The 22,728-nt window shown below is 65.4% G+C and overlaps 1 protein-coding gene across 4 annotated transcripts in view; it reads right to left on the reverse strand.

Annotated features, from left to right (window-relative positions):
• AHDC1 (AT-hook DNA binding motif containing 1) overlaps positions 1 to 17,307 on the reverse strand; it is a 51,388-nt gene extending 34,081 nt beyond the window's left edge. Inside the window, exons 1-2 of one of the 4 annotated variants that reach the window (XM_058040120.1) lie at positions 17,185 to 17,307; positions 16,562 to 16,682 (exon numbers count right to left, since the gene is read on the reverse strand). Coding sequence is in view for 1 of the 4 variants with exons in the window: in XM_058040119.1 (XP_057896102.1) it covers positions 16,562 to 16,697 (136 nt within the window). In the remaining 3 variants the exon portion in view is untranslated. Of the gene's footprint in view, positions 1 to 10,875; positions 10,969 to 16,561; positions 16,747 to 17,008; positions 17,027 to 17,184 lie in introns of those variants that run through there. The other 3 variants (XM_058040121.1, XM_058040119.1, XM_058040123.1) reach the window with 3 other exon arrangements.
• Positions 17,308 to 22,728: the final 5,421 nt, after the last annotated feature.

Consider the following 22,728-nt stretch of genomic DNA (forward strand, 5'->3'; position numbering starts at 1 on the left):
CAAACCCCGTCTGCTGGGCGCCCCGGGCCCCCCACAGCTCTCCGCACGCATAATCCCCCGGGCCAGGCGGGATTACCGCGCGAACTGGCCGGACAAAGCTCCTTACCGGGCTCGGCGGGCAGAGCGCGGGGGGCCGCGCGGGCGGCGGACGGGCCGAGGGGCCGGGGCGCATCCCCGCGCCCGCCGGGCTCCGGCCCACGCCCGGCACGGCTCGGCACCCGGGTTGGCCGGGCTGTGCCAAACCGCCCGGGGCCGGGAGGCCCATCCGGCGCCGGCCCTCCCACGGCCCAGGCGCGTTTCCTCTCCCTGCGCCCAGCGTGCGCGCAGCGCGGCGGCACCGGCACCGGCGGGCGAGAAAAGGCTCCGGAAGGAAATGGAGAGGCAACACTAAGCTGGCAGGTGCAGAGCAGCAGGGGCCGCGGTCACCTCCGCCCCGCTGCGGGGTGCCGAGGGGCACCTGGGGGTCCCCACCTGGCCGGGGCGCCCGCTGCGCTGCCACCGCTGGGCTGCTCTACTTCACCATCCGGGGAAACTGAGGCACGGCGGCCGCAGCTTCACGCGGAGCCCCCCCGGCTCTCCCGGGCAGGGATCCGCTCCCCCCCGCCGCGGCCGGGATGACACCAGCTCCCCATCCTCCTCCCGCTCCACCCTGTTCCTGCAGGAACCCAGGAGTCCGGGCTCTGGGCAGGCGGCCAGGGCCTCCCTCCCGCTGCCCGGCCCGCCCTGCCTGCCCCGGCCCGGCCCGGGCCCCGGCTCCGCGTCCCTGCCCGGTTCCCGCCGGCACACACCTTCCCACCGCGTGTCAGGGCGACCTTGGAGCGCTGCCGCGGCCGCTCCGTGCCAGACTGCGCGGCGATGCCCACGGCACAGCCGGGGGTGACGGGTCGGCAGCAAGGGGGATTTTTTTCCCCCATTTGTTTATTCGTTGGGTGGGTTTTTTGCCTTGCCGGAGACAAAGGCGGGCTGTGTGCCCGGCGCGGGGTCCGGGGGTGCCGGCGGTGCCGGGACCCCGCGGCGGAGCCGGGCCAGCCGCGCCGGGGGCTCTGGGTGGCCGGTTTCCTCCGCACACAGATGGCTGTTTCGACTCAGTCGAGCGCTTGACCTAAATCTCCTCCTGATCCACGGGAGCTGCAGTCCCTCAGCAGCACAGCTCAAGGCAAGGAGGAGGAGGAGGAGGATGAAGGGGGGACCGCGGCCAGCTGCGGACCGGCGGGAGGGTCGCGCCGGAGGGCCCCCACCCCGGGTTTGGCAGCAGGGCCGGCGGAGGCGGCGGCGGGGGGAAGGAGGGAGGGAAAGGGGGGTGGAAAAAAAAACTCTCCCACGCTTCGAGCTCCAGCGCCGGCCGCCCGCGCCTGCGTGCTGCACCCACCGGGACCGGGCACCCGCCCCGGCGGGCCCGCCGCCCCGGCAGACCACTTCCTCGGAGAGGGGCCCGCCGGAGGAAGCTCCAACGGCTCGAAAGTTTCGCCTGTGACTCAACCGCTGGCTGGGGTGACGGAGCCGACCCCGCAAAGAGAGGGGGGGGGGGGGCTGGGATCCCAGGGGTTCGGGGCATCGGGGTAGGGGATTTTTTTGGGTTCCCCAGACGAGGGTTGTCTGCGAGGCATGGCGCTCCACCCCCAGTGTCGGAGCAGCCCAAACCGGCTTCCCAGCGACAGCAGAAAGCTTTTAAAATCCCCTACGCGCGGCATGACTCACTCCAGAGCCAGTGCCCAAAACAAGCTCCGACACGGAGAGGAATGGCGAGAGCAGGGATGCTGGGGGCGGGCAGGAGGGGCTGGGGAGGGCCGGGGAGGGGGAAAGGGGGAGACAGAAGGAGGGAGAGAAAAGAGAAGAGGCAGAAATAACAGCATCTGAAACTCTGCCTGCTGGAGGCTAATTGGTTCCGGCACAGCCTGGTTTGTTTGGCAATGTTTCCTCTAATCCTTCAGGCTCCGCGCTCCCGGCCCCAGGGACATGGGGACATCTCGACACCCGGCCAGCGCCACTGCGGCACTCCCAGCTTGGACCCCCTCCCACTCGCGGATGCAGATGGATGATGCTGCGACCGGCTCTGCCCACCCCGGGGTGCCCCCGAATCCTCCAAGGCTCTGCGCTCCAGCCCCAGGGACACGGAGACATCTCAAGACCCCGGGTGCCTCGGTGGCACTATGGCTCGGATCCCTCTCCCAGCCTGGGATGCTGAGGGGTGACGCTGGGACCGCCCTGAATCCTCCAGGGGCTGCACCCTGCCGCGGCGACATCCTGGGAATGGGATCTGTGGTGACACCCTGGGGACGGGGTCCCTTCCGCAGCGCTGGGCGCAGGGATGCTCAGAGGGCTGGGGCGGCACAGGGAAGGGAGGGGAAGGGGAGGGAGGGGAAGGGAGGGGGAGGCCCCCACGGCCCAGCATGGCCGAGCCAGAGCACTAGCCAAGAGTCGGCAGCTTTGTTCCAGGTGCCGGCTCCCTTTTTTTCATTAGGCTAATGGGATGCGGATGCATTATTCCATTCCACATGCTGCTAATGAACCACTCAGGCCAGTGCATTTGCATTAATGTGCAAAGCACTGGAGGAGGGTGGAGTGGCTGCATCTGGCCAAGGCTGACCTTCCCTGCACCGCCCAGCCTCCCCAAGCCGCGCTGCGCTCCCACCACTCCCCCAGCACCCACCGGACCCAGGAACTCCTCGGGATGGCTGCGACCCACATTCCAGGACACCGGGACACCGAGCCACCTCATGCTTGCTGCCCACGTTGTCCTCTTGCCCGTACCGTGCCTGGCCAGCTGCACCACCCCTTCCCACATGGATCATGGATGACGCTCCCTGCCAGTGCCCCTCTCTGTACCCTGTCCCCAAAGCACAAGTGACCACAGCATTCCTCCTGCACCCTTCCCTGCTCCCCAGAAAGGGATCACTCCCGCCTCCTGCACAGAAACCTGCTCGGCGTGTCCTGGTTATTGTACTGGGACCTCCCAGCAGCCCCCCAGAGCTCCCCGGGGAGCAGGGGCCCTCTCCAAGCCCCCCCACCGCAGAGCTGGCAGGCAGCGCCGGGCGCGGGCGTCACCGGAGCCCTTGGGTTGTTTGTTACGGCTCCCAACTGCCTCTGTCCCCGGAGAGGTTTCGAAGGCGAGTGACCCACGAACTGGAATGCGCAAAGCCTCCAGCAAACAGAGCCAGCTGCCTGCGCCCGCGCAGGGGGGGCGGTGAGGGGAGAGCAGCCGGCCCCGGCACGGCACAGCACGGCACGGCACAGCACAGCACAGCACAGCACGGCACGGCACGGCACAGCACGGCACGGCACAGCCCTGACACAACTGCACGGCCCCGATGCCCTCCCAACGTGGGCAGCCACCTGGCTGAGCTGAGATAAGAGCAGCCCATTGGTCTTGTCAAGGCACTTGTCAAGGCACAAGTCCCCAGTGCCATCAGCTCTCGTCAAGGTCCCCAGGCCCCCATGTCCCACTTCCTCCCTTCCTCCAAGCCTGTTTTTTGGCAGCACATGGCCTCCCAGAGCCCTGCTGGGATCGTGCTTCGCCCTCGCCTGCCTGCCAGACACGGGTCCCTGGGTGGCCAAAGGACCTTTAGGACATGGGACAGTGGCAGTGCCAGAGCCCTGGCCTTGCTCTTTGCCACCTCCCCGGTGCTGGAGGGCTCCTGCTGGAGCCGGGGTGGGCGAGCACAGCCCTGCTTGCCCCGGGTGGGCACGGCAGGCTCTCAGCAGCTCCGTGCCCGGCTGTGTGCGGAGCCCCCTTGCTGGAGCGCGTGCACGCGGGTGTCTGGGTCTGTCACAGCCCGGTGAGCAAGTTAATCTCAGGCTCCCTGACACGTGGAATAAAATCGCGATCCCATAATGGAATTCATTCGTCTTCCTGTCCAGGCAGAGAACAAGCCCTCCACTGCCCGCTGGGGCTGGGCCAGGCCAAGGTGGGCAGTGCCCAGCTCCCAGCTGGGGTCCCTGCCTGTGCCACCCTCTGCCTTGCCACGGGACCACGCTGGCACTGCCGCGATGTTCCTGAGCGCAAACCCACAAAGGTGCCAAGCACTGGGTGCCCCAAAGTGTTCCCTTCCCAGGGGACATCAGCCAAATCTGGGGGCAGCTGGGGTCACCAAGGAGGGCTGAGCTCCCTCAGGGTGAACTGGGGTTCTGTCCTGCTGGAGGGCAGACATAGCACTCATGAAAGGCAAAGGGAAACTGAGGCAGGCAGCGGTTTTGGGAAGGGGCCATCCAGGTGGCACAAAGGGGACAGGGGAAGATGTCCCTCTGTCCTTGTGTCTGTCTGTCCCTGCTGCTCCTTCTCTACTGCAAGTGCCTTGGCCAGGCCTGGTACAGAGGGCCCATCCCAGGGACTCTGCAGGGATGGCACCAGCTGGGACACTCATGGGTGACCCCAGCACAACCCTAAGGACTGCCTCATCCGCAGCCAGGGGTACAAGTGAAGGGGAAAATCTCAGGAGTGTGGGCAGGGCAGGAGGCCACAGGGTTGCCATGCTGCTCTGTGCCTTGTTTTCCCTCTGGCACCCACACTGAGGCCACCCTCAGGCAGGAAAGTGGCCCTGCAGTGGCCAGTAGAAGAGGAGGAGGAGGAGGAGAAGGAGGAGGGCTGCTCCTTCTCGGGCACACAAAGCCCCTTTCATAGGGGCTGAGTTTGGATTTCCTCTGCCAGCCCAGCACCTCGCTCCTCCTGCCCTGCCAGCAGGGCTGTGGTCAGAGGGGGAAGCTGGCGGGTGGGACACCTGGGGGGACACAGGGACCTTCAGGTGGCTTCATCCCTCACCCTGACCATCCCCATGATTTTCGCCTCCTGTCAGCTTTTAATTATACCCCTAATAAAAGTCGTTTTGCAGGGGAACAGGAGCTTTGTTGCTCAGGAGCTCATCTGCTCCTGCTGCTCCTTTCCTGCTTTAGACTGTAATCCTCAGCTGGGGACACTGCAATTAGCCACCATGGAGCTGGGCACCGTGTCACGAGGATTAGGGCTCCCTTCGGAGGGGAGCGGGGGGACCCAGCCCTGGCGGGGGCCGACGGCTCTTTGCAGGATGGGGTCTCCCCACTACAGCCCCCAAAAGAGGGGCATGAGCGTAAGAGCCCCTCTCAGCCAGGCATGCCCCAGCTGATCTGCTCTGGGCACCCGCTGCCCTGTGCCCTGCCCAGCATCAGCGCCACTCGGATTTTTGGGGTGCACGGGACCCTCACAGCCCCTCTGCCAAACCCCTGCAGTCCCCCATGCGGGCAGGCCCAAGCAGGTCACCCTGCCGGGGGCCGGGTGGCTTTGTGGCTCTGGGGACAACAGTGGGGCTGGGAGGACCAAGAGGAGCCTCAAGCCCCAGCTCTGCATGCCTGTGAACACTGGTGCCCGTCCCCAGGGCCCTGAGTCCCCGAGCGGGGCTGAAGGGGGAAACTGAGGCACAGGGCACCCGGTGCCCACGGTGCACACACTGAAGCTGGAGAAGCTGCAGTGGCACCGGTGACTGGGGTGACACTGCTGCAGTTTCGGCGGCGGGGGACCCTCGGGCCCTTCTCCAGCGCGGCAGAGGGGTCGCTGGACCCCGGGAAGGCCCCGAAAGGAGCCCGCGCGTGGCTCCCGGTGCCTGTCGCCAGTCAGGCTCGGCACGGGGAGCGCGGGCGCTCGTTAGCAGCCCTCATTAAGAGCCCTCCGGGAGGATGAAGGTACCGGGGGCACCTGCACCTCGGTTTAATGAGCTGCAGCACCATTAAATGTTGGAGGGGACCTCGGGCACGGTGGGGGTGCTGGTGCGGGGGCTGCCCCCCACGCTGACCCCCACCCAAAGCGGGGTGGCCGTGGGAGAGGAGGAACGCGAGGCGCTGAGCCACGGTGACAACTGAGACGGCAGGGACAGCTGCTGCCAGGGACACCCCGAGCTCCCCACAGCGCCGAGCGACACCCTGGGGACTCAGCCCTCTCCAAGCCTGCACCCACGGGCCCTGCACAGAGACAGAGACCGTGGCCAGAGTGGGACAGCAGCGCCCGGCACCACAGCACCTCTGGAACCTCAGGGTGGGCACCTTCCCACTCGGGGTGCCCCCAGAGTGAGCAGGGGACTGACACCCTGTCCCCAGAGTGAGCAGGGGACTGACATCCTGTCCCCAGAGTGAGCAGGGGACTGACATCCTGTCCCCACGGGCCTCACCAGCACCCAGAGCCCCCAGTGCAACCATGAAACCACAGCCTCACACAGCGCCCGGGGGGCACCGCCGGGGGGATCTCCGGGGCACCCGCCCGGGCTCGCAGCGTCCCCGGCCCCGCGGGTCCCCACGCCCGCACCCACCCGCGTGGGGCTCTCCCTCGTTAGTGTTTACTCGGGCTCGTTAGCGCCAGCACATCGCCATGGCAACGCTGCAAGCCGCGCGCCGCCATCCGCGAGGCTCGGGGACGTCCCCGCGCGTGGGGTCACCGCGGGCACCCGGCACGGCCCGGGTATGGGGGCCGGGGGACACGGGGGGGACACGGCGGGGCTCGCCCCCCCCCCCCCGCGGGACGGCACGGCTCGGTGTCACCCTGCCCGGTGACAGCGCCCGCCGCTCGTCCCAGGGCGCCGCCGCCGCGCCGGGGCTGCGGGCGGGCGCGGGCACTGCCAACACGCCTGGGCGCTGCATTATTTATAAACTGGAGAGCAGAGGGCTCGGCAGCAGCTGCAGAGCCCTTGCGGGCCACCCTGCCCGGCGTCACGCAGCCACCGAGCCCACTGGCACGGTGGCACCGCAGCCCCGGCAGCCAGGAGGGACGGCAGGGACAAGGCTGCCTGTGGGGCTGGCAGAGCCACGGGGCACCCAGATGTCACCCTGGCGTCCCCTTGGACATTGAGGGCGGCTGGGGCAGCACGTGGGGATGCCTGGTGTGTCCCTGTGTCCCCTGCGCTGGCACAGCACCCCAGCCTGCCTCCAGCCACTGCAACCTGCTCTGAGCCACCCCGACCTGCCTCCTGCCACCTCAGCCTTCCCACTGCCACTCCAGCCTTCCCATTGCCACCCCAACCTGCTCTGAGCCACTCCAGCCTGCTCTGAGCCACCCCAACCTTCCCACTGCCACCCCAACCTGCCTCCTGCCACTTCAGCCTTCCCACTGCCACTCCAGCCTGCTCCTGTTACGACCTCCCTCTTGCCACCTCAGCCTGCCCGCTGTCCCCCCAGCCTGCTCCTGCCCCTGCACGGCCTCGCTGCAGATGGAGCTGGGTGATGGCAGCCAGGGGTGTCCCCGTGCCAGCCCCCCGGGCACACGGCGAGCACTGCCAGGAGGATGTGGCCCCAGCATTTTCTCCCACCACGGGCTCTGCTGGCTACGGCAAACAGGTTTTCCTTAAGCTTTGCAGAATCCACCCACCTCCTCCGCCCCTACGAGTCCCACCTCCAGGCTGATGGGGAGAAGGAAGGAGGGGGGTGAAAGGCTGAATTGGGGCTTTTAATTTTTCATTATTAATTTCCCATCGACGCCGAGAGGCACCGGGGCTCTCTGAGCCGCCCCCAGCATCGCCCCCCGCGCTCCCGCGCGCTCTCCCGGAGCTCTGCACCGGCTGAAGCCGAGCCAGGCTGCCGATAGGATTAATTCTGCATGACTGCCCATCTCCGCGGGGGGATCTAAGACCCTCAGGCCTGCAGCAATCTTTAAAATTCCTCCAGCCCAACTTAATTCCCTCTTCCTGCAGAGCTGGCGCATCTGCTGCAGTCAGGCACGGAGAGAAGGAGACGGAGGGAGAGGGGGGGACGACGGGCACCCAGCACCGCCGCCGGCTCCGGCGCCAGGCGGTGGCCCTGCCTTGGTGGTCGTGGTCCTGCCTTGTCACCGTGGGGTCACCCAAAGCCGTGCCAGTCACCCATGCCATCCCTGTGGGTGGTTTGTACTGGGGATGGGGGAAACTGAGTCCGAGTGGGGCAGCCCTGGATGCAGGGTTCCCTCCTGTTTCCCCCTAGACAGGGGATGGACACAGCCCCCTAAACTGCTGCCACCTCCCTGTCCCTGCTGGGACTCCCCAAAGCAGGAGATTGATGTAAAAATGGGGTTTTCCATCCCCTATGAGCTCTGCCTCTCCAAGCAGGTCTCATTCAGCCCCCCAGCCCCTCTCACCTTCCGCTGTCCCGAAGGACAGACTCCCAGGGTCGAACATCCTCTGGGAGCACTCAGGGCTCAAGACTCCCTGGATCTTGGGATGGCTCATTAGAAACAGAGCTGCTGCTTGGCAAAAGCAGCGTGGGGGAAAATCTCCTGTCCTCAGCCAGAGGACAAGCACCCGGTGTCCCCCAGTGTCACCCAAACCCGTGCCCATCCCCGTGGGACGCCCTGCCCGCTCCGGGCAGCGCCAGGACAGGGAGCCCGGCCACGCTGGGGGCTGTCCCCCCCTGGCCCCCGCCATGCACCGCGGCGTGTCCCCGCTCCGAAGGCTCAGCCACACCGAGCCGGCAGCCGGCGGGCAGGGCTAACCTTCAGGGGTGATGGGGACAGCATGGCGGCGTGGAGGCGCGGCTGGGGGACGGATGGGTACAGCCACCGAGCTCCAGGCCTGCTGCACCCACCATCCGCCCTGCCGAGGCGCCGGGTCCAGGAGAACCATCTCTTCTGCCTTCCTGCCTCCAAGTTGCCCGGCTCACCAGGCAGCTGAGGAGCGCAGCCCAGCCCAGCTGCTGGCGGAGCTGCGGATACATGCATTTAAATCACTTATATCTTTACTTTCTCCTGCGCTGGCTGTGAGATGGGCTTTTTTTTGCATGCGTAATTAGGGGGTGGAACAGATGGCGGAGGGTTCGTTTAAAGTAATGCATCCATTAAAATAACCTTCGCTGTCGGGGACTGCGCTCCGACAGGGGCCTGCTTCACCGGGGGTGGTGGGGAGGGTGGGGGGGCTTTGTGTGCTGAGGAGGGGGGTGTTGGACATTGGGAAGGGGGACGGAGCGCACATTCCCTGTGGGATGCATCATCCTGGATCATGGGATGAAGGATGCACCAACCCGTGTTGTCATGAGAGAGCCGGGGCCAAACTACGATCAAACTGGGGGCAAACTGGAATTGAACTGGTACTCTTCAGGGCTCAGTTTCCATGGCAATGTGATGGCAGTGAGATGGTGGGGACGCAAAACCCAGGTTGGGGAGGATGCCAACAGTTCTTGAGGCAGACACAGTGCTCGTGGGTACCCTGGGGTACCCTGTCCAGAGCTGCCCCGTGGGGACTGCGCCCACGTCTGTCCCCCACCCACCACAGAACCCAAAATATGCCTGAGGAGGGCATTGCCACGCAGCACCAGCCCTCTCTCCTGCTTCAAACCCCAGGTTCCTGGGAGAGGCAGGAGGGCTTTGTTCAGGCACCGGAGGAGCGGAGGCCAGAGAAAGCAGGAGTGCCCTGCCAGCTCTTGTGTTTCACTCCCAAGGAATGCCGGGGAGGGGAGGGGAACGCTGCTCCCCGCCTTCCCGCCCCGCTGGGCGCCCAGCCCGGCTGCAGGGTGCTGGGGCTGGAGGAAGAGGAGGGATGAAGGATGGGGAGGCGGGCGTCGCGCGGACGCCGCGGTCCCACCACGTGCGGCGGGGCTGGCAGCGGGTGGGCTGGGGAGGGAGGGAGGGAGAGAGGGGGGACACGCGGTGACACACACCCGGGGTGACACACACCCGGGGCGACACACACCCGGGGTGACACGGCCATGCCAGGCTCTGCCTCGGCTGGAGCAAGTAATGCTGGGCAAGAGCTGCTGAGCAAATGTCACACCCCTCTCTGGAAGAAAGGAGGAGCACCCGCCAAAGGAAAGGAGGGGTACCCACTAAATTTGGGGAGTCCAGAGAGGCTCGGGAAGAGGATGGGGAAGGGTGAGAGCAGCAGTGGTGCCAGAGCCACCCAAGCGTGTTCAAATATTTAGTGTGCACTTGCAAAGGTGCTTCTGCTGCCTTTAGGGCATCGCTGCGTTGGAAGCATCAGAGAGGTGGGAACTGGGGGATGGGGAGCAAATGCCAGGGATGTGCTGCAGGGGGGTTTTTCTCTTCCAGCTGTGCTGGGAGGGCCAAGGCACGGCAGCCCAGGGAAGGCTGGGCTAAGCTCAGCTTTGCCCTGAACCTGGCATCTGCCTTGTTGCCCCCTCCCTGGCCACAGCTCCCAGAGCCCATGGGACTGCACGTCCCTCCATTCTCCTCCTCCTCCTCCAGCCCCATGAGCCCTGCTGGTTCCCCACATTCCTGCTCACTGGCACCCTCGGGTGTCCCCAGGCACTGTCATGGCCCAAGGGACAGCTGGTGGCTCTGGCAACGTGGCACGTGACATCCACAGCAGCGGTGAAGTGCCGAGGGAGGCGATGTCAGGTGCTGGGGCAAGGGACCAAGGGGACACGAGGGACAGCAGGGCTTGATGGGGATCCCTGCAGAGGTGCCAGCAGCCAAGAGGGGATCATGGCAGGACGTGAATCGTGGGGTGACAGAGGTCCCCAGGCCAGCAAGGTCCCCAGACTCTCTGTTTTGACCTCTCCCGCCCCACACACATCAAGGATCAGCACATTCTGCTGTGCTGGCAGAATGAGGGACGCTGGGTTTTGCCCCATTCCCACACCGTCCTCCAGCCACCAAGCTCTGCCCCACCACCCGCCCTCCCGCTCACTGATCCGAAACTCCCCCTGCTCACCCCTGTCCTCTCACCTGCCATCACCTCCCCACCAAACACCAGTCTCCCCTTGCCTCTCCGGGCGTTTCGTGAGCTCCCTTTGGTGCACCCCAGCACAGTGAGCTCTTCTCACTCCCAGCCAGCAATCCGCCGGGAAAAACCGGTCCCAAAAACCTTCCCCACATCCGCGCCAGCTCTGCGGGTCTGGGGGGGCCGCGGCTGGCCCCCTGCTCGCCAAGAACAATAGCGCCTTGTTCCAGCCCGGCTCCGTCCTCTCCTCCCCGGGCAAAGCCCTGGCCACTCTCACCTCTACGTTCCTCTCGCTGTTTCCCAGCTCCCTCCTGCCAAATCCCTGCTCCCGAGTGCTTCTCCTCCCCGCGGGTCCATATTAAGCTACATTCTCCTTTCAGCTGGGTGGAAAACAGCAGTAATAACCATGTGGAGAGAGCCGTGCCCCCCACCTCCACTTCCCTCCCACTTTGGGGTTCAAATTTCATTTCAGCAAAAAAGCTTCCCCCGCCTCCAATTTCTTCCCCCAAACCGAGTCGCTGTCGTCGCGTCTGATCTCGGCAGGGGCCGTATGGATGCTCAGCTCCTCCTGGTTCAGGATCTGCTGCCAATCTGGACCTCGCAAACTGGTTGTCACACAGCTCCCGCCTAGCACCTCCCTCCCAGCAGTTATTGTCCCTCCTCAGCCACCCCAACCTAGCTCACTCTCCTGCCACCCTGCTCTCTTGTCACCCTTCCATCCCGTTTCACTGCCTCCTTGCTCCTCTGTCACTCTGCTCCCCTGTCACCTTGCTCCTCTGTCACCCTGCTCCACTGCCATCCTAGCTCCCTGTCGCCCTGCTCTCTGCCACCCCTCTCCCATGGCACCCTGTTCTCCTGCTCCCCATTCATCCCATTCCTTGCCACCCTGATCCACTGTCACCCTGCCACCCTGTTCCCCTGTGACCCTACTCTCCCCGTCCCCCTCTTTTGTTGTCACACACTCCATGCCACCCTGCCCTTCTGTCACCCCTCTCCCAATGCCATCCTCACTCCCTGTGCCACTCATCTGGTGCTCCACAGGGTGCTCGTGCCCCTGCTTCTGCTGGGCACATCCCGACCAAACCAAACCAAACCAAACCAAACCAAACCAAACCAAACCAAACCAAACCAAACCAAACCAAGCTGCCTGACTTCACCAGGCAAGATTTATTCCTGGCGTTTTCCCGGGGGGCCAGCGGGGCTGGCAGCTGGCAGGGAGCAGAGCGTCCCTGCTGCCTCCAGCCCAGCAGCCTCCCTCTTTCCTGCAGCTGAGGAGCTCATCTCCCTCGCCCAAGGCGCTCCATCCTCCTCCAGATATTTTAGGCCCAGGTTTTGCAAGGAATGTTCAGGCGCTGAGCCCAAGCCGATGCGCTGAAGTCAGCAGGAGGCGAAGAGGGAAGAGGGAAGAGGGAAGAAGAGAGAAGAAGGGAGAGTGTGCGTGGTGCTTGAGGCCCTGGAGGCGGCAGCTGAGGGATGGCATGGGATGGGATGGGATGGGATGGGATGGGATGGGATGGGATGGGATGGGATGGGATGGGATGGGATGGCATGGCATGGCATGGCATGGCATGGCATGGCATGGCATGGCACAGCCTGGTGCTCCCTCTGCCTGAAGGTGGTTTAGCAGTGGGAAGGGCAGAGAATTGGAGCTGGAGGATGCCAGAACTCCTTCCCTCTCCCTCTGAGAGGATCAATACCACATTCTGCCTCTCCTCTGTCTGCCCACATTGTGCCAGGCCAGGCTGCACCAATGCTCTCCCTCCAGCATGTCATGGGATTTGGAACGGGAAGGAGGATCCCCAACACTGCCAGTCCCCTTCACTGGGCAGGAGAAGGAGATGTTTTTGCCAGGGTGGTCTCCTGCAAACACCTGCCCAGACCCACCTTAGCACCCAGGATCTCCAAGCCAGCCTCATCCCTGCACATCAATCTTTGCCTGCACACCAAACCCTCCCTGTGCACATCAATACCTTCCTCTGTACCAAACCCTGCCTGCAAACTAAACTCTGCCCATGCACACCAATCCCTGCCTTGTACACCAAATTACCTGCACATCAAACCCTGCCAGCCCACCAAGCTCCACCTGCACACCAAGCCCTTCCTGCAAGCCAGTGTTTGCCTGCACACCAGACCCTGTCCACACACCCTCCCTGCACACCAAGCCCTTCCTGCAAGCCAGTGTTTGCCTGCACACCAAACCCTGTCCGTGCACCCCACCTGCATACCAAACCCTTCCTGCACAGCCAGTGCACCAAACCCTGTCCACACACCCCACCTGCACACCAAGCCCTCCCTGCACACCAAACCCTGCCTGCACAGCCAGCACCGCCGACGCTGCCCATGCACGTGCTGACAGCTCCCACTCGCACTCCCCTTCCCGCCGCACCCCCTGACCCCCGGCATCGCCCCGAACACCATCACCTGCGGCACCGGGCATCACCGGGCAACACCAGGGCAGCCCACGGCCCCCGAGCCCGCTCCCGGCCCAGGGAGTCCCCGGCACACGGCAGCCCTGTCCCGGCCTCGCTGGCAGCCGCGGCCGACGTGCTCCGACAGGTGAGCCCCCGGGGCAGCGTTCCTGCCCGGGCCGGCAACTGTCCCCACCGGGCAGCCGCTCTGCCGGCGTGTTCCTTCCAGCACGTCCCTCCCTCCTTCCCTCCGCATGCAGCCTCTCTCGGCCGGCGAAAGGGGGGAGCCGACAGATTTTAATGAGCTCCCCGGAGGCATCGCTCCGCACCCCCCATCCTCCCGCCTCTTCCCGCGCCCGGGAACCGATGCTCTGAAACACAACCCTCGGTGGCAAGCCTGGAAAAAAACCACAGGGCACATTTCCCCCCGCCTTTTCCCTTCCCTCCTCGCCTCCCCCAGCTTTTTTTTGCTCTCCTGCCGATGCCAAAGACCCAGCCGGGCTCTTGTGCTTTCACTCGCAGCTGCAGCTGCCGATTTTCGCTGTAAGCCCTTGTGCCTAGAAGGCCCAGAGCGAGGGATTCTGGGACGCGGTGATTGAAGACAGCACCAGCACGGAGACCATTGCTCAGACTTTCCCTGTCTGTCGCCCCAACGCTCAACCCACAGAGAGGGAGGGAAAAAAAAAGAAAGAAAAAAGGAGGAAAAAAAAAAAAGAAAGAAAGAAAGATGGAGAAGGGAAAAAAACCCCACCGGACTGGCGCTCACCCCTTCCCACCCACGCCATGAACGCGCTCGGCTGTGCCAGCGCTGAGCACCGGGCAGGCAGCACACAGGGATGGGCTGGGCCCCCCAGCCCTGTGACACCCTGGTGAACTCCGAATCCAGCACCAAATCCCACCACAAGCGCGCTGGATCCCTCCCACTGCTCAGCCCACTGTACATCACCCTAAAAACTCCCAGTGGGGAGCTAAGCACAGCCCAGTTATTTCCCTTTTGTGTAATTTTTAAGGAAAATAATAACAAGGTAGCTTTCGAGCCAGTGTCTGCAGCACAAGGTGAATATTGGGGTGTGGGTGCGAGGGGTGGTGACAAATGAGCACGATGCCAGGTCCTCGTGGGAAGCTCAACGCTCACGACAGCACTGTGCCTGCCAGGATGTGCCCCAGAGCCAAGCAAACACCCTGGGAACACGTCCCCGTGTCCCCACTGCATGCAGAGCCCCCTGAGGAACAAGGTCCCCAGCACCCTGGGGGTCCCGACATGCCTGGGAAGGCCCCATGGGATCAAATCCCTGCCCTCCAGCACGGGGCCAAGGCACGGCTCAGCATGCGCCCCGAGGCAGAGCGGGAGCAACTCCAGCCGGGACAGAGGGACGGACGGACGGACGGACACGGACGGGAGAGAGGGAAGCAGGCTGTGACCCCGGGCACCCCAGTGCCGGCAGAGGAGGGGCTGTGCTGAGCATCTCCCGGCCGGCTGAGCCCTCTCACCCCCAAAAGCTCCCCCAGCACCCCCGGCTGCCCCGGGAGCGCGGCCGGAGCGCACGGCGCATCCCGGCCCCGAAGTTTGGCGGGCAGTGGGGCGGGGAGGGGACGGCGGTGGGGGAGGACACACATCTGCGACGCATTCAGGGGCCATCCCGCATCCGGGCCGCCCGGCCACAGCCCGGCATCCAGCCGGCCGGCCCCAGGGGGGAACGCTGCCATATCACCAGGCAAAAATCCCCCCCACATCCCTCCCGCTCCTGTTACCGAGCCCGGAAGAAGGAAACAGCCCTCCCCACCGCTGCCCTGTTTACCAAGAGCTGGTTCCAAGCACTCGGGAGAATAGCAGGAGCATTTCAAGGCCCTGTTTCCACTCGGCTGACACACACTATTTATAGAAGCCCACAATTCTCCCAGAGCTTTCCTCGGGATCTCAGCAGAAATAGCCTGCCCCGGGTCTCTGCTGCCTCCTCTAAGGAGGCCAGGGCAGCGCCAGCCCCCCCAGGCTTCCCGTAACCTTCCATGGGCTTCCATGGCTTCTCCTCTGCCGGCCGCCCCGCTCGGGGATGTCCTTGGCTACCCCGCGGCCGCCACGGTGCCAACCCCGCTCCCCCAAAGCCCCTCCGCCTCCTGCCCGGCCGCTCCGGGAGGGAAGCGGGCCGGGGCTGCCGGGGGGACGCGCCGGGAGCCGAGCGAGAGCCACCTCCCGCCTGACTGCATCGGAGCGCGGCAGAGCCCCGGGGGACTCGCACCGGGGATGGAGTTGGCCTATTCAGGTTACAGAGACATGGCAGAGCGGAATTTGGCGCCGCGCCATCCCTTCTCCAGCCCCCCCCTCCGCCCTCCTCTTCCACCCCCCGCTCCCCACCACCACCACCACCCTCCCCTGCAAATTCCACAGCCCAGCAGGAGAAGCCAGTGTAAGGGGACACCTGGGGGGGCGAGCAGAGGGGGAGAGGCTTGGGAGGGGGGGCCTCGATTCAGACCACGGGGCCCCGGTTTGGACCACGCGCCCCCGAGCCAGAGCACGCCGGCAGCAGGGTGGGAAGGAGAGCGGGGCAGGATCCGCGCCCGGCGCCCCGGGGGTTCGCTTCTGCTCTCTGTCACGCCAGGATAAATCTGGAGTGACTCCACCGCGCGCCGTGGCACACAATGAGCTCACCCCGCCGCTTTTGGGGGGCTCTCCCGGCAGCCGCGGCCGGGCGCGCTGCACGCACCAGGCCACCTGGTCGTGGGCACGGCCACGTCGTCCCCCCAGCACATAAACAAGCGGGGACTCAGGTGTCTCCACCTGCGCCGGCCTTGGGGACGCCAAGCGCGGGGGGTCTGGCGTCAGCGCGACCCTGCGGGTGACTCCGGCCCCCGTCGAAGCCACCGCGGTCCCCCGTGGTCCCTGTCGCCAGCACCGAGGGGCCGCGCGGGGGGGCGGGGGGGGTAAATCAGCTGATCGATAAAAACAAATCAGAGGGGGATGACAGGCACGGGAGTAACAACCGCTCGCCGAGCCCCGCGCCGCGGACCACGCAACTTCACCGGCGGGGCTGGGGGAGCCTCCCGCACGCCCCGGGCCCCGCAGCCTCCGGGGAGCGCCCCCGCGGGCAGCCCCGCTCCCCCGGGCCGGCCCGCCCGGGCACGGCGCTGCGAGGCTGCGCCCCGGGGGTGCCCCCGCGCTCCGGGGAGCCCCCCGAGCCCCCCGCGCCGCTGACAGGCTCTGCCTTCTAGCGGCCGGAGCCGGCTCTGACAGCTGTCACTCACCGCTCGCACCCGGGGGGGCACGGCCGGGGGTGTCCGGGGGGAGCGGCCGAGCCCGCGGCCGCGGCAGCCCCCGCGCCGTGGGGGGCTCGCCCCGGGCCCCGCGCCCGCGCGCCCCTCCCCACCACAAGTGCCATTAAACTCCGGCAATTTGGCACCAACTCGCCGCGCAACTTCGGCGGAGGGGACGGCGCGGGGGGGGGACACATGCACGCGACACGCCGCCTCCTCCCCCCCCCGCTCTGCCCAAAGGGGGTGTCCCGAGCGTCCTCCCCCCCCTCCCAGCCCCACACAAAGGCGGGGGTCCCCGGTACTCACCCGCCGGCTCCTGCGCTCCGCGCTCCTCGGAGCCCGCCCGCTTGGGGAGGCTCCTGCCGCCCGCCGGGGCTGCGTCCTGACCGGCCGCGGGGGTCCCGGAGCCCTCGGCACCGCTCGCCACCTTCAACGAGAGCATTTCCAGCGCCTCCTGCTCACATTCTCCCCAGGCAACTCCGCTCCTGCCAGCCCGCCCCCTCCTCCGTCCCCTGCCTGCTCTTTCCTCCTTCCCTCTCCCCCCCTCCACCCCTCTATTTTATTTTTTCCGGGATTTTCTCTCCCCTCTACCGCTTAGCTTATTTTTTCCCCCTTTTTTTCCTTTTTTTTTTTCTCCCCCTTTTTTTCACCTTTTTTTTCCCCCTTTTTTTTCCTCCTCTTTTTTTCTCCCCCCCCCTTCGCCTCTCACACACACACAAAAGGCAGCGGAGCGGGAGGCGGAGGGGAACCGACCTCCCCTCTGCGCCTCCGCCGCTCGCCGCCTGCGGAAAGCAAAGAAAGACACAGCGCAGCAGAGCCCTGGCTTGCCGCTGCCTCCCCCCTTCCTCCTCCTCCTCCTCCTCCTCCTCCTCCTCCTCCTCCTCCTCCTCCTCCTCCTCCACCACCACCACCTCCTCCCTCTCTCTTGCCTTCTGCCGCTCCCGGCTTTGTGGGGGCTGGGATAAAAGGGGGGGAGCAGAGCCGGCGGCCAGGCGCGCCCAGCCCCTCGCTCCTCTCTCGGTGCGCGGCGGGGACCGCGGCTCCGCTCCGCTCCGCTGTCAGCGGCACGGCCAGCATCCGGCACCCCGGGGAGCCGTGCAGCACCGCCGGGGCATGCCGGGCCTTGTAGTCCTTCCTTTCCCCCCCTCTTTTTTTCCCCTCCTTCCTTCCCCCCCCCCTTTTTCTCCTCCCAGTCGCTGCGAGGCGCGCAGGGAGGGGCGCAGACGGGCGCGCGGCCGCCGAGCGCCGCCCTGGGAGGGGGCTCCGCACAGACAGGGGACACTTTGGGGGGGACACCCGGGGCACGGTGCCCCCCCCGGGCTGCCCCCGCTCGCCGCGGTCCCGCCGGGATGCGCGGGGCGTTGCTGCCCTCTCCCGGGGTGCGCCCGCACTGCGCGCCCCCTCCTCGGGGAGGCAGGGTTCGGGCACGCACACAGGGCTCTCTGCAGCCCCCTCCCCACAAACTGGGGTGCACGGGTTCGTGGCTGTCCGCAGGGCAGCCCCCCTGCGCCCTCGCGCACCCCACGGAGCTGAGTGTGCCCAGGGTGCCCATGGAGCTGAGTGTGCCCAGGGTGCCCATGGAGCTCAGTGTGCCCATGGAACTGAGTGTGCCCATGGAACCGAGTGTGCCCATGGAACCTGATGTGCCCATGCAGCCCAGTGTGCCCAGTGTGCCCACGGAGCTCAGTGTGCCCAGTGTGCCCGTGGAGCCCAGTGTGCACATGCAGCCCAGTGTGCCTGTGGAGCCCAGAGTGCCCATTGAGCCAACCACATCTGTTTTTCCTTTCCCCCCACCTCCCAAACTTTTAACTCTTTTTTATTTTCTTTTTTTTTTTTTTTTTTTAATCAAAAGCTCTCTCTGAGTCCTAGCAATATCCCTGCTGTTTGATAACACCCTGCTCCTCCAGTTTTTTGTGTCCCCTCTTGGCCATGTGATAAAGGGAGTGCCAGGTGGAAAGGTGATGAGCAAGGCCCCTTGGGACAGGGGTGGCAGAGCAGGGATCTGCCTCCCAACTTTCCGAGCACCCCATAACCTCCCTCCCCACAGCTCCATGGAGCATCTCCCCAGCACCAAGTCCCGTCACTGTTAATGTTCCCGGAGCTGGGTAGATACAATACAATTAAAGTAGATAATACCAGCGATGTTTGTTATGACATCGTGGTTTTGTGAGTGACGAGTGAAGGGTTAACTCCAGGGAATTGGGAATATTGCTTGGCTGCTAATAACACGTGAGTCATCGATGGAATAACGCATGGGTGCAGGGAGAGACACAGCACCTGGCTTTACAGCAGCCCTTTGCCTCGCCAGTGTGGGGCACGCTGGGGTTTCACGCGTGTTTTTGGATCAACAGGCAGCAAGGAGGGAATCTGAGCTCCAGACACGCTGCTCACCCCAGCTTCACTGCTAAACTGGGATGGGCTGGTGAGCTTGAGAGCTGTCCTCCAGCTGGGACCTACTGCAACTGGAAAGGTGCAGCTGCATCCCCTCAGTGCACCCCAGCAGGATCAGCGGGGCCGGGTTTGGGGCTGGCTGGGCTCTGCACACCAGGGCAGGCATGGGGAGCCGGCTGCACTGCTCCTGGGAGCCGAGCAGAGTGCAGGCCTGGGCTCCAGCCCGGTCAGCAGAGGAATCTGCACACGCAGACAGGATCGCTGCAATTGCTGGTGGCTGAGTGAGCAACTTTGCAGGCTTCCTCGTCCCCTCGCCCTGAATGTCAGCTTTGAATTTTCTTGCTATTTTTAGGGATGGTTCAAAAAAAAAAAAACCACCGAGGAGTATCCCCTCCCTTCTGGCTTTGCAGGGCTCTGTGCCCCATGAATATTGCAAGGCTGTGGATTACTGTACCTGTGCAGGGACGGGGGGAGAGGGACAGAGGGACAGGGCAGAGAAGAGAGAGAGGTCGTGCAAAACCCATGACATTGCAAGCAGAATGGGTTAGAATGTAAAAGATTTATTAATTTAATCCAAAGCATTAAAAGGTCATGTATTAATCAAAGAGATGCTTAAAACTGTCAAAGTCCTTTGTCAGGTTTGAAGTGCATCTCTATAGTTATCATAAAATATATATACCGGTCTGGCATGGAGCCCCGGGCAGGGCTGGAGGAGGATGAGGATTTGAGTGGGGGCTTTGCAGTGGGAAGGACCCCCCCACCTGGCCCTGCCAGGCTCCCGTGGGTGCCCAGCACCCCACGCTGGGCTGGGTGGGTCACCCTGCTCGGGCCCAGGCCTGGCTTGATCCCTGCTCGTGCCCTGTGTGGTTTGGGGGTGTTTGGGGTCTGGGTTTGGGGCAGAGGCGGGTTGGCAGCGGGGTGCCCCGCTCGTCCCCGTGGGCACAGGCGGCTGCAGCGGCGGCAGCGGGCACCGGGCGGGGGAGCGGTGCCCGTGCCACCCGTGCCACCCGCGGGGCCCAGCCCTGCCGGGATTTCCCTTCGGCCGGGGCGGGTCCCCGGGGCCGCCCGGGTCAGGGCGCGCTCCCCGCCGGTGCTGTGTCAGCAGCGTTGGCGTGGGCTAACGCTACCATCTAGCGGCTGCTCTGCCGCCGCCGGCCCGGCCCGGCCCGGCCCCCGCGCCGCCCCCGCGCCGCCCCCGAGCCGCCCCCGAGCCGGGCCGGGCCGGGCTGCCCGGGTCTGGCCCCCAGGCTGGGCCGGGCCGGGTCACCCCCAGCGGCACAGCCCGGGCTGGGAGCAGGGGGGCAGGAGGCTCTGGGGGGCTGTGGGGAGAGCTGGGGCAGGGGATGGAGAGCGAGGAGACAGGGGAAGGGTTTGGTGCTGTGCTGGGATACAGGAGCTGCCCTTGTGGGGAGCACTGTCCAGAGACCCCGATGGGGTCTGGGCTGGGGGTCCTGACCTTCCAAGGTCTGTGAGAGTTGTGGCCAGCCAGGTTTTGTCTCCATGAAGGTAACTGCGGCAGAAAAGCCCAATTCGTGCCTGAATTCCAGCACCAGGCTGCCCTGGAGCAGCAGCAAAGCCTTTCCCGGTTTCTCCCAATAAAACCATTTCCGAGCAGCCCTGAGGCCAGCAGAGCAAGGCTCCACTGTGCCCCTCCCCATCTGCCGTGTTTGCTCTGTCACCCGACCATTCCCACGCCCAGGAAACCTCCATCCCAAGTCCACAGACTGCTGTCACAGATGCTGCTGTTGTCAGCGCACAGCTCTTCCCAATTATCTGTTGTTTTTCCGTGGAGAAAGGTGTCCCCTCACAGTGACTGCTGCTGAGCTGCTGGGTGACTGCAGATAGGTCCATCTGTGCCTCAGTTTCCCCTCTGAGGGGACAGTGCCTGCAGGCCTGGGCTGGCAGGCTCAAGCCTGGTCAAGCCTGAACCCACATTTTTGGCCATTTTCCACTGTTGTCTGGCCACTGCTGCCGCGGAGACGTGGCTCTGCTCCACGGCCCAGGGCTCTGTGGGCTCTGCCAGTCCCCGGGGGCTGGGGGCACAGGGCTGAGCCCCCGCCCTGCTGTGGGTGGGGATGGTCCTTGGGGGTCCCAGGGGTCCCTAGCTGCACCCAGGGGCACAGAGGGAGGGTGGCACTGCCGTCCGTGCCAGGCTCTGCAGCTCCAGCCATCTGCAGCATCCCCACACTCTGCCCTGGCACCAGGGGGGCTCGCTGCCTCCAGAGCCCCCCGTGCTGGCAGAGCAGCCAGGCACAGCCGGGCCACCTGGGCCGGGCAGGTGTGCGGGCAGGAACGGGGCAAGGGGGTGGGCACCGTGGGGATGAGGGTCCCGCAGCACCGGGGGACCTGGGGGCGCTGGAGGGACCCGCGGGTGCGGGGCAGGGCCGGGGAATGGGGCTGGGCTGCTCTCTGTCCCGTCTGGAGCTGCGCAGGGACCGGCCAGCCGGGAGGGGAGGGGGCACAGGGCAGCCCCAGCTCTGAGCTGGGCTCTGCCCCTCCAGCCCTTTGGTGCAGAGGGCATTTTCATGGGGGCACTGGCAACGCGCCATTGTCAAACCATGACAAGCCCCCAGCTCTGAGCTGTGCTCTGCTCTTCCCCTCCAGCCCCCAGCAAGCTCTGTAGCAAACCAAGCCTGCAGCACCTTCGGAGGGGTCCTGGCCTCCCTGCCCACCTGCCCATGGCTGCTGGCCGCAGGGTGGGCCCTGCTGGGAGCCACAGGAGCTCTGTGAAGGGCGACCCCGGGCTGTGCCCACCCACAGCTGCCCCTCCACCCCGATCAATACTGCTCAGCATTTACATAAAATCGATGCCCCTCCCTGCCCAGCCTGTGGTCACCCTGCAGCAAAATCCTCTAAGCCCCTCACCCTCCTGCTGGGGGAGGAGGAGGATGAGAGGATGGGGACCAGGACGGGGGTCCCCCCTTCAGCCCCCTCACACAGGCACCTGCAATCTCGGGCCCCACATCCCCGAGGGCTTTCACAGCAATGACAGCAAATGGGGACACGCTCTGGTGACATGGCCGTGGTGGCACAGGGGTTACTGTGACAAATCCACCTGGCTCCTGACCCATTCCTGCTGCTGGCACTGCTGGGGACAAGGGGCTTGGCTGGGACATGGGAGGGTGGCATCACTTCAGGTTGGGCTGGACAGAGAATGGTGGGATCAGCCCCTCCAAGGGCCCGAGCAGGCAGGAATGGGCAGCAGCAGGGATGGAGCTGGGGCTGGGGCTGCTGGTGCCAGCCAGGCCTCTCCCGTCCCTGCCACGCCATCTGCCCTGTCCCCCAGCCCCGGGCAGCCTGCCACCCTCCTGGCTGGGCCTGGCCCTTCCCCAGGGCTGGGGCAGCAGGGGCACGTCCAGCCCTGCTCCTCTCCACCACCATGTGCATCAAACGCCCTTGTAGGAGGTGTGAAGATGCCTGGCGGTACCCAGGGATGGTGGCATGCCCCGAGACTCCTGGTATGTCCCCAGACCCCTCAGCATATCCCCACAGCCCCTGCTATGTCCCCAAACCCTGCCCCCCTCCCCATATGCATTTTCCCCATAGCCTGAGCCCCCTGGCTGGGGTGGGGGCCAGTCCCTCCTCCCCATCGGTGCTGAGGAATTCATCACCGGCACAGCTGGGCCCTGCTGGGGAGGCCAAGCTGCAAGGAAAATTAACCCCTTCCTCCCCAGGCTGCCAGCACAGGAGCCCTCCCTGCCACAGCTGGCAGGAGGGACAGTCCCCTCCTGCATGGGGGCCGCTTTGCAAACCCCAACGCTTCCCAACCCAGCTCTCCAGGCTTTTATTCACAAGGGAAGCTGGTGTGTCCCCTCCCCACATGGCCCTTGGGGCAGGGGGATTTCTCTGCTCCCCCCTTGGAGGAGCCCCCCAGACCTGTGCCCTGGGGCTGGAGGGGGCAAGGGGGCATCCCTCAGTCCTGGCTTGGCTCCTGGGAGCCCCCCTGCCCCCGGGATGGGTGTCCCCACCCCAAACCCTGTAACTCAGCGTTGCCCCCAGCTCTGAGCACCCCCAGGGCTTTTGCCCTCCTGGGGCAGGGGCAGAAGGACCCGGGCTGCCCCCAGTTTGTTAGAAAGGTTTTA

The sequence above is a fragment of the Melospiza georgiana genome, chromosome 24 (genome assembly GCF_028018845.1).
Source record: "Melospiza georgiana isolate bMelGeo1 chromosome 24, bMelGeo1.pri, whole genome shotgun sequence".
NCBI lineage: Eukaryota > Metazoa > Chordata > Aves > Passeriformes > Passerellidae > Melospiza > Melospiza georgiana.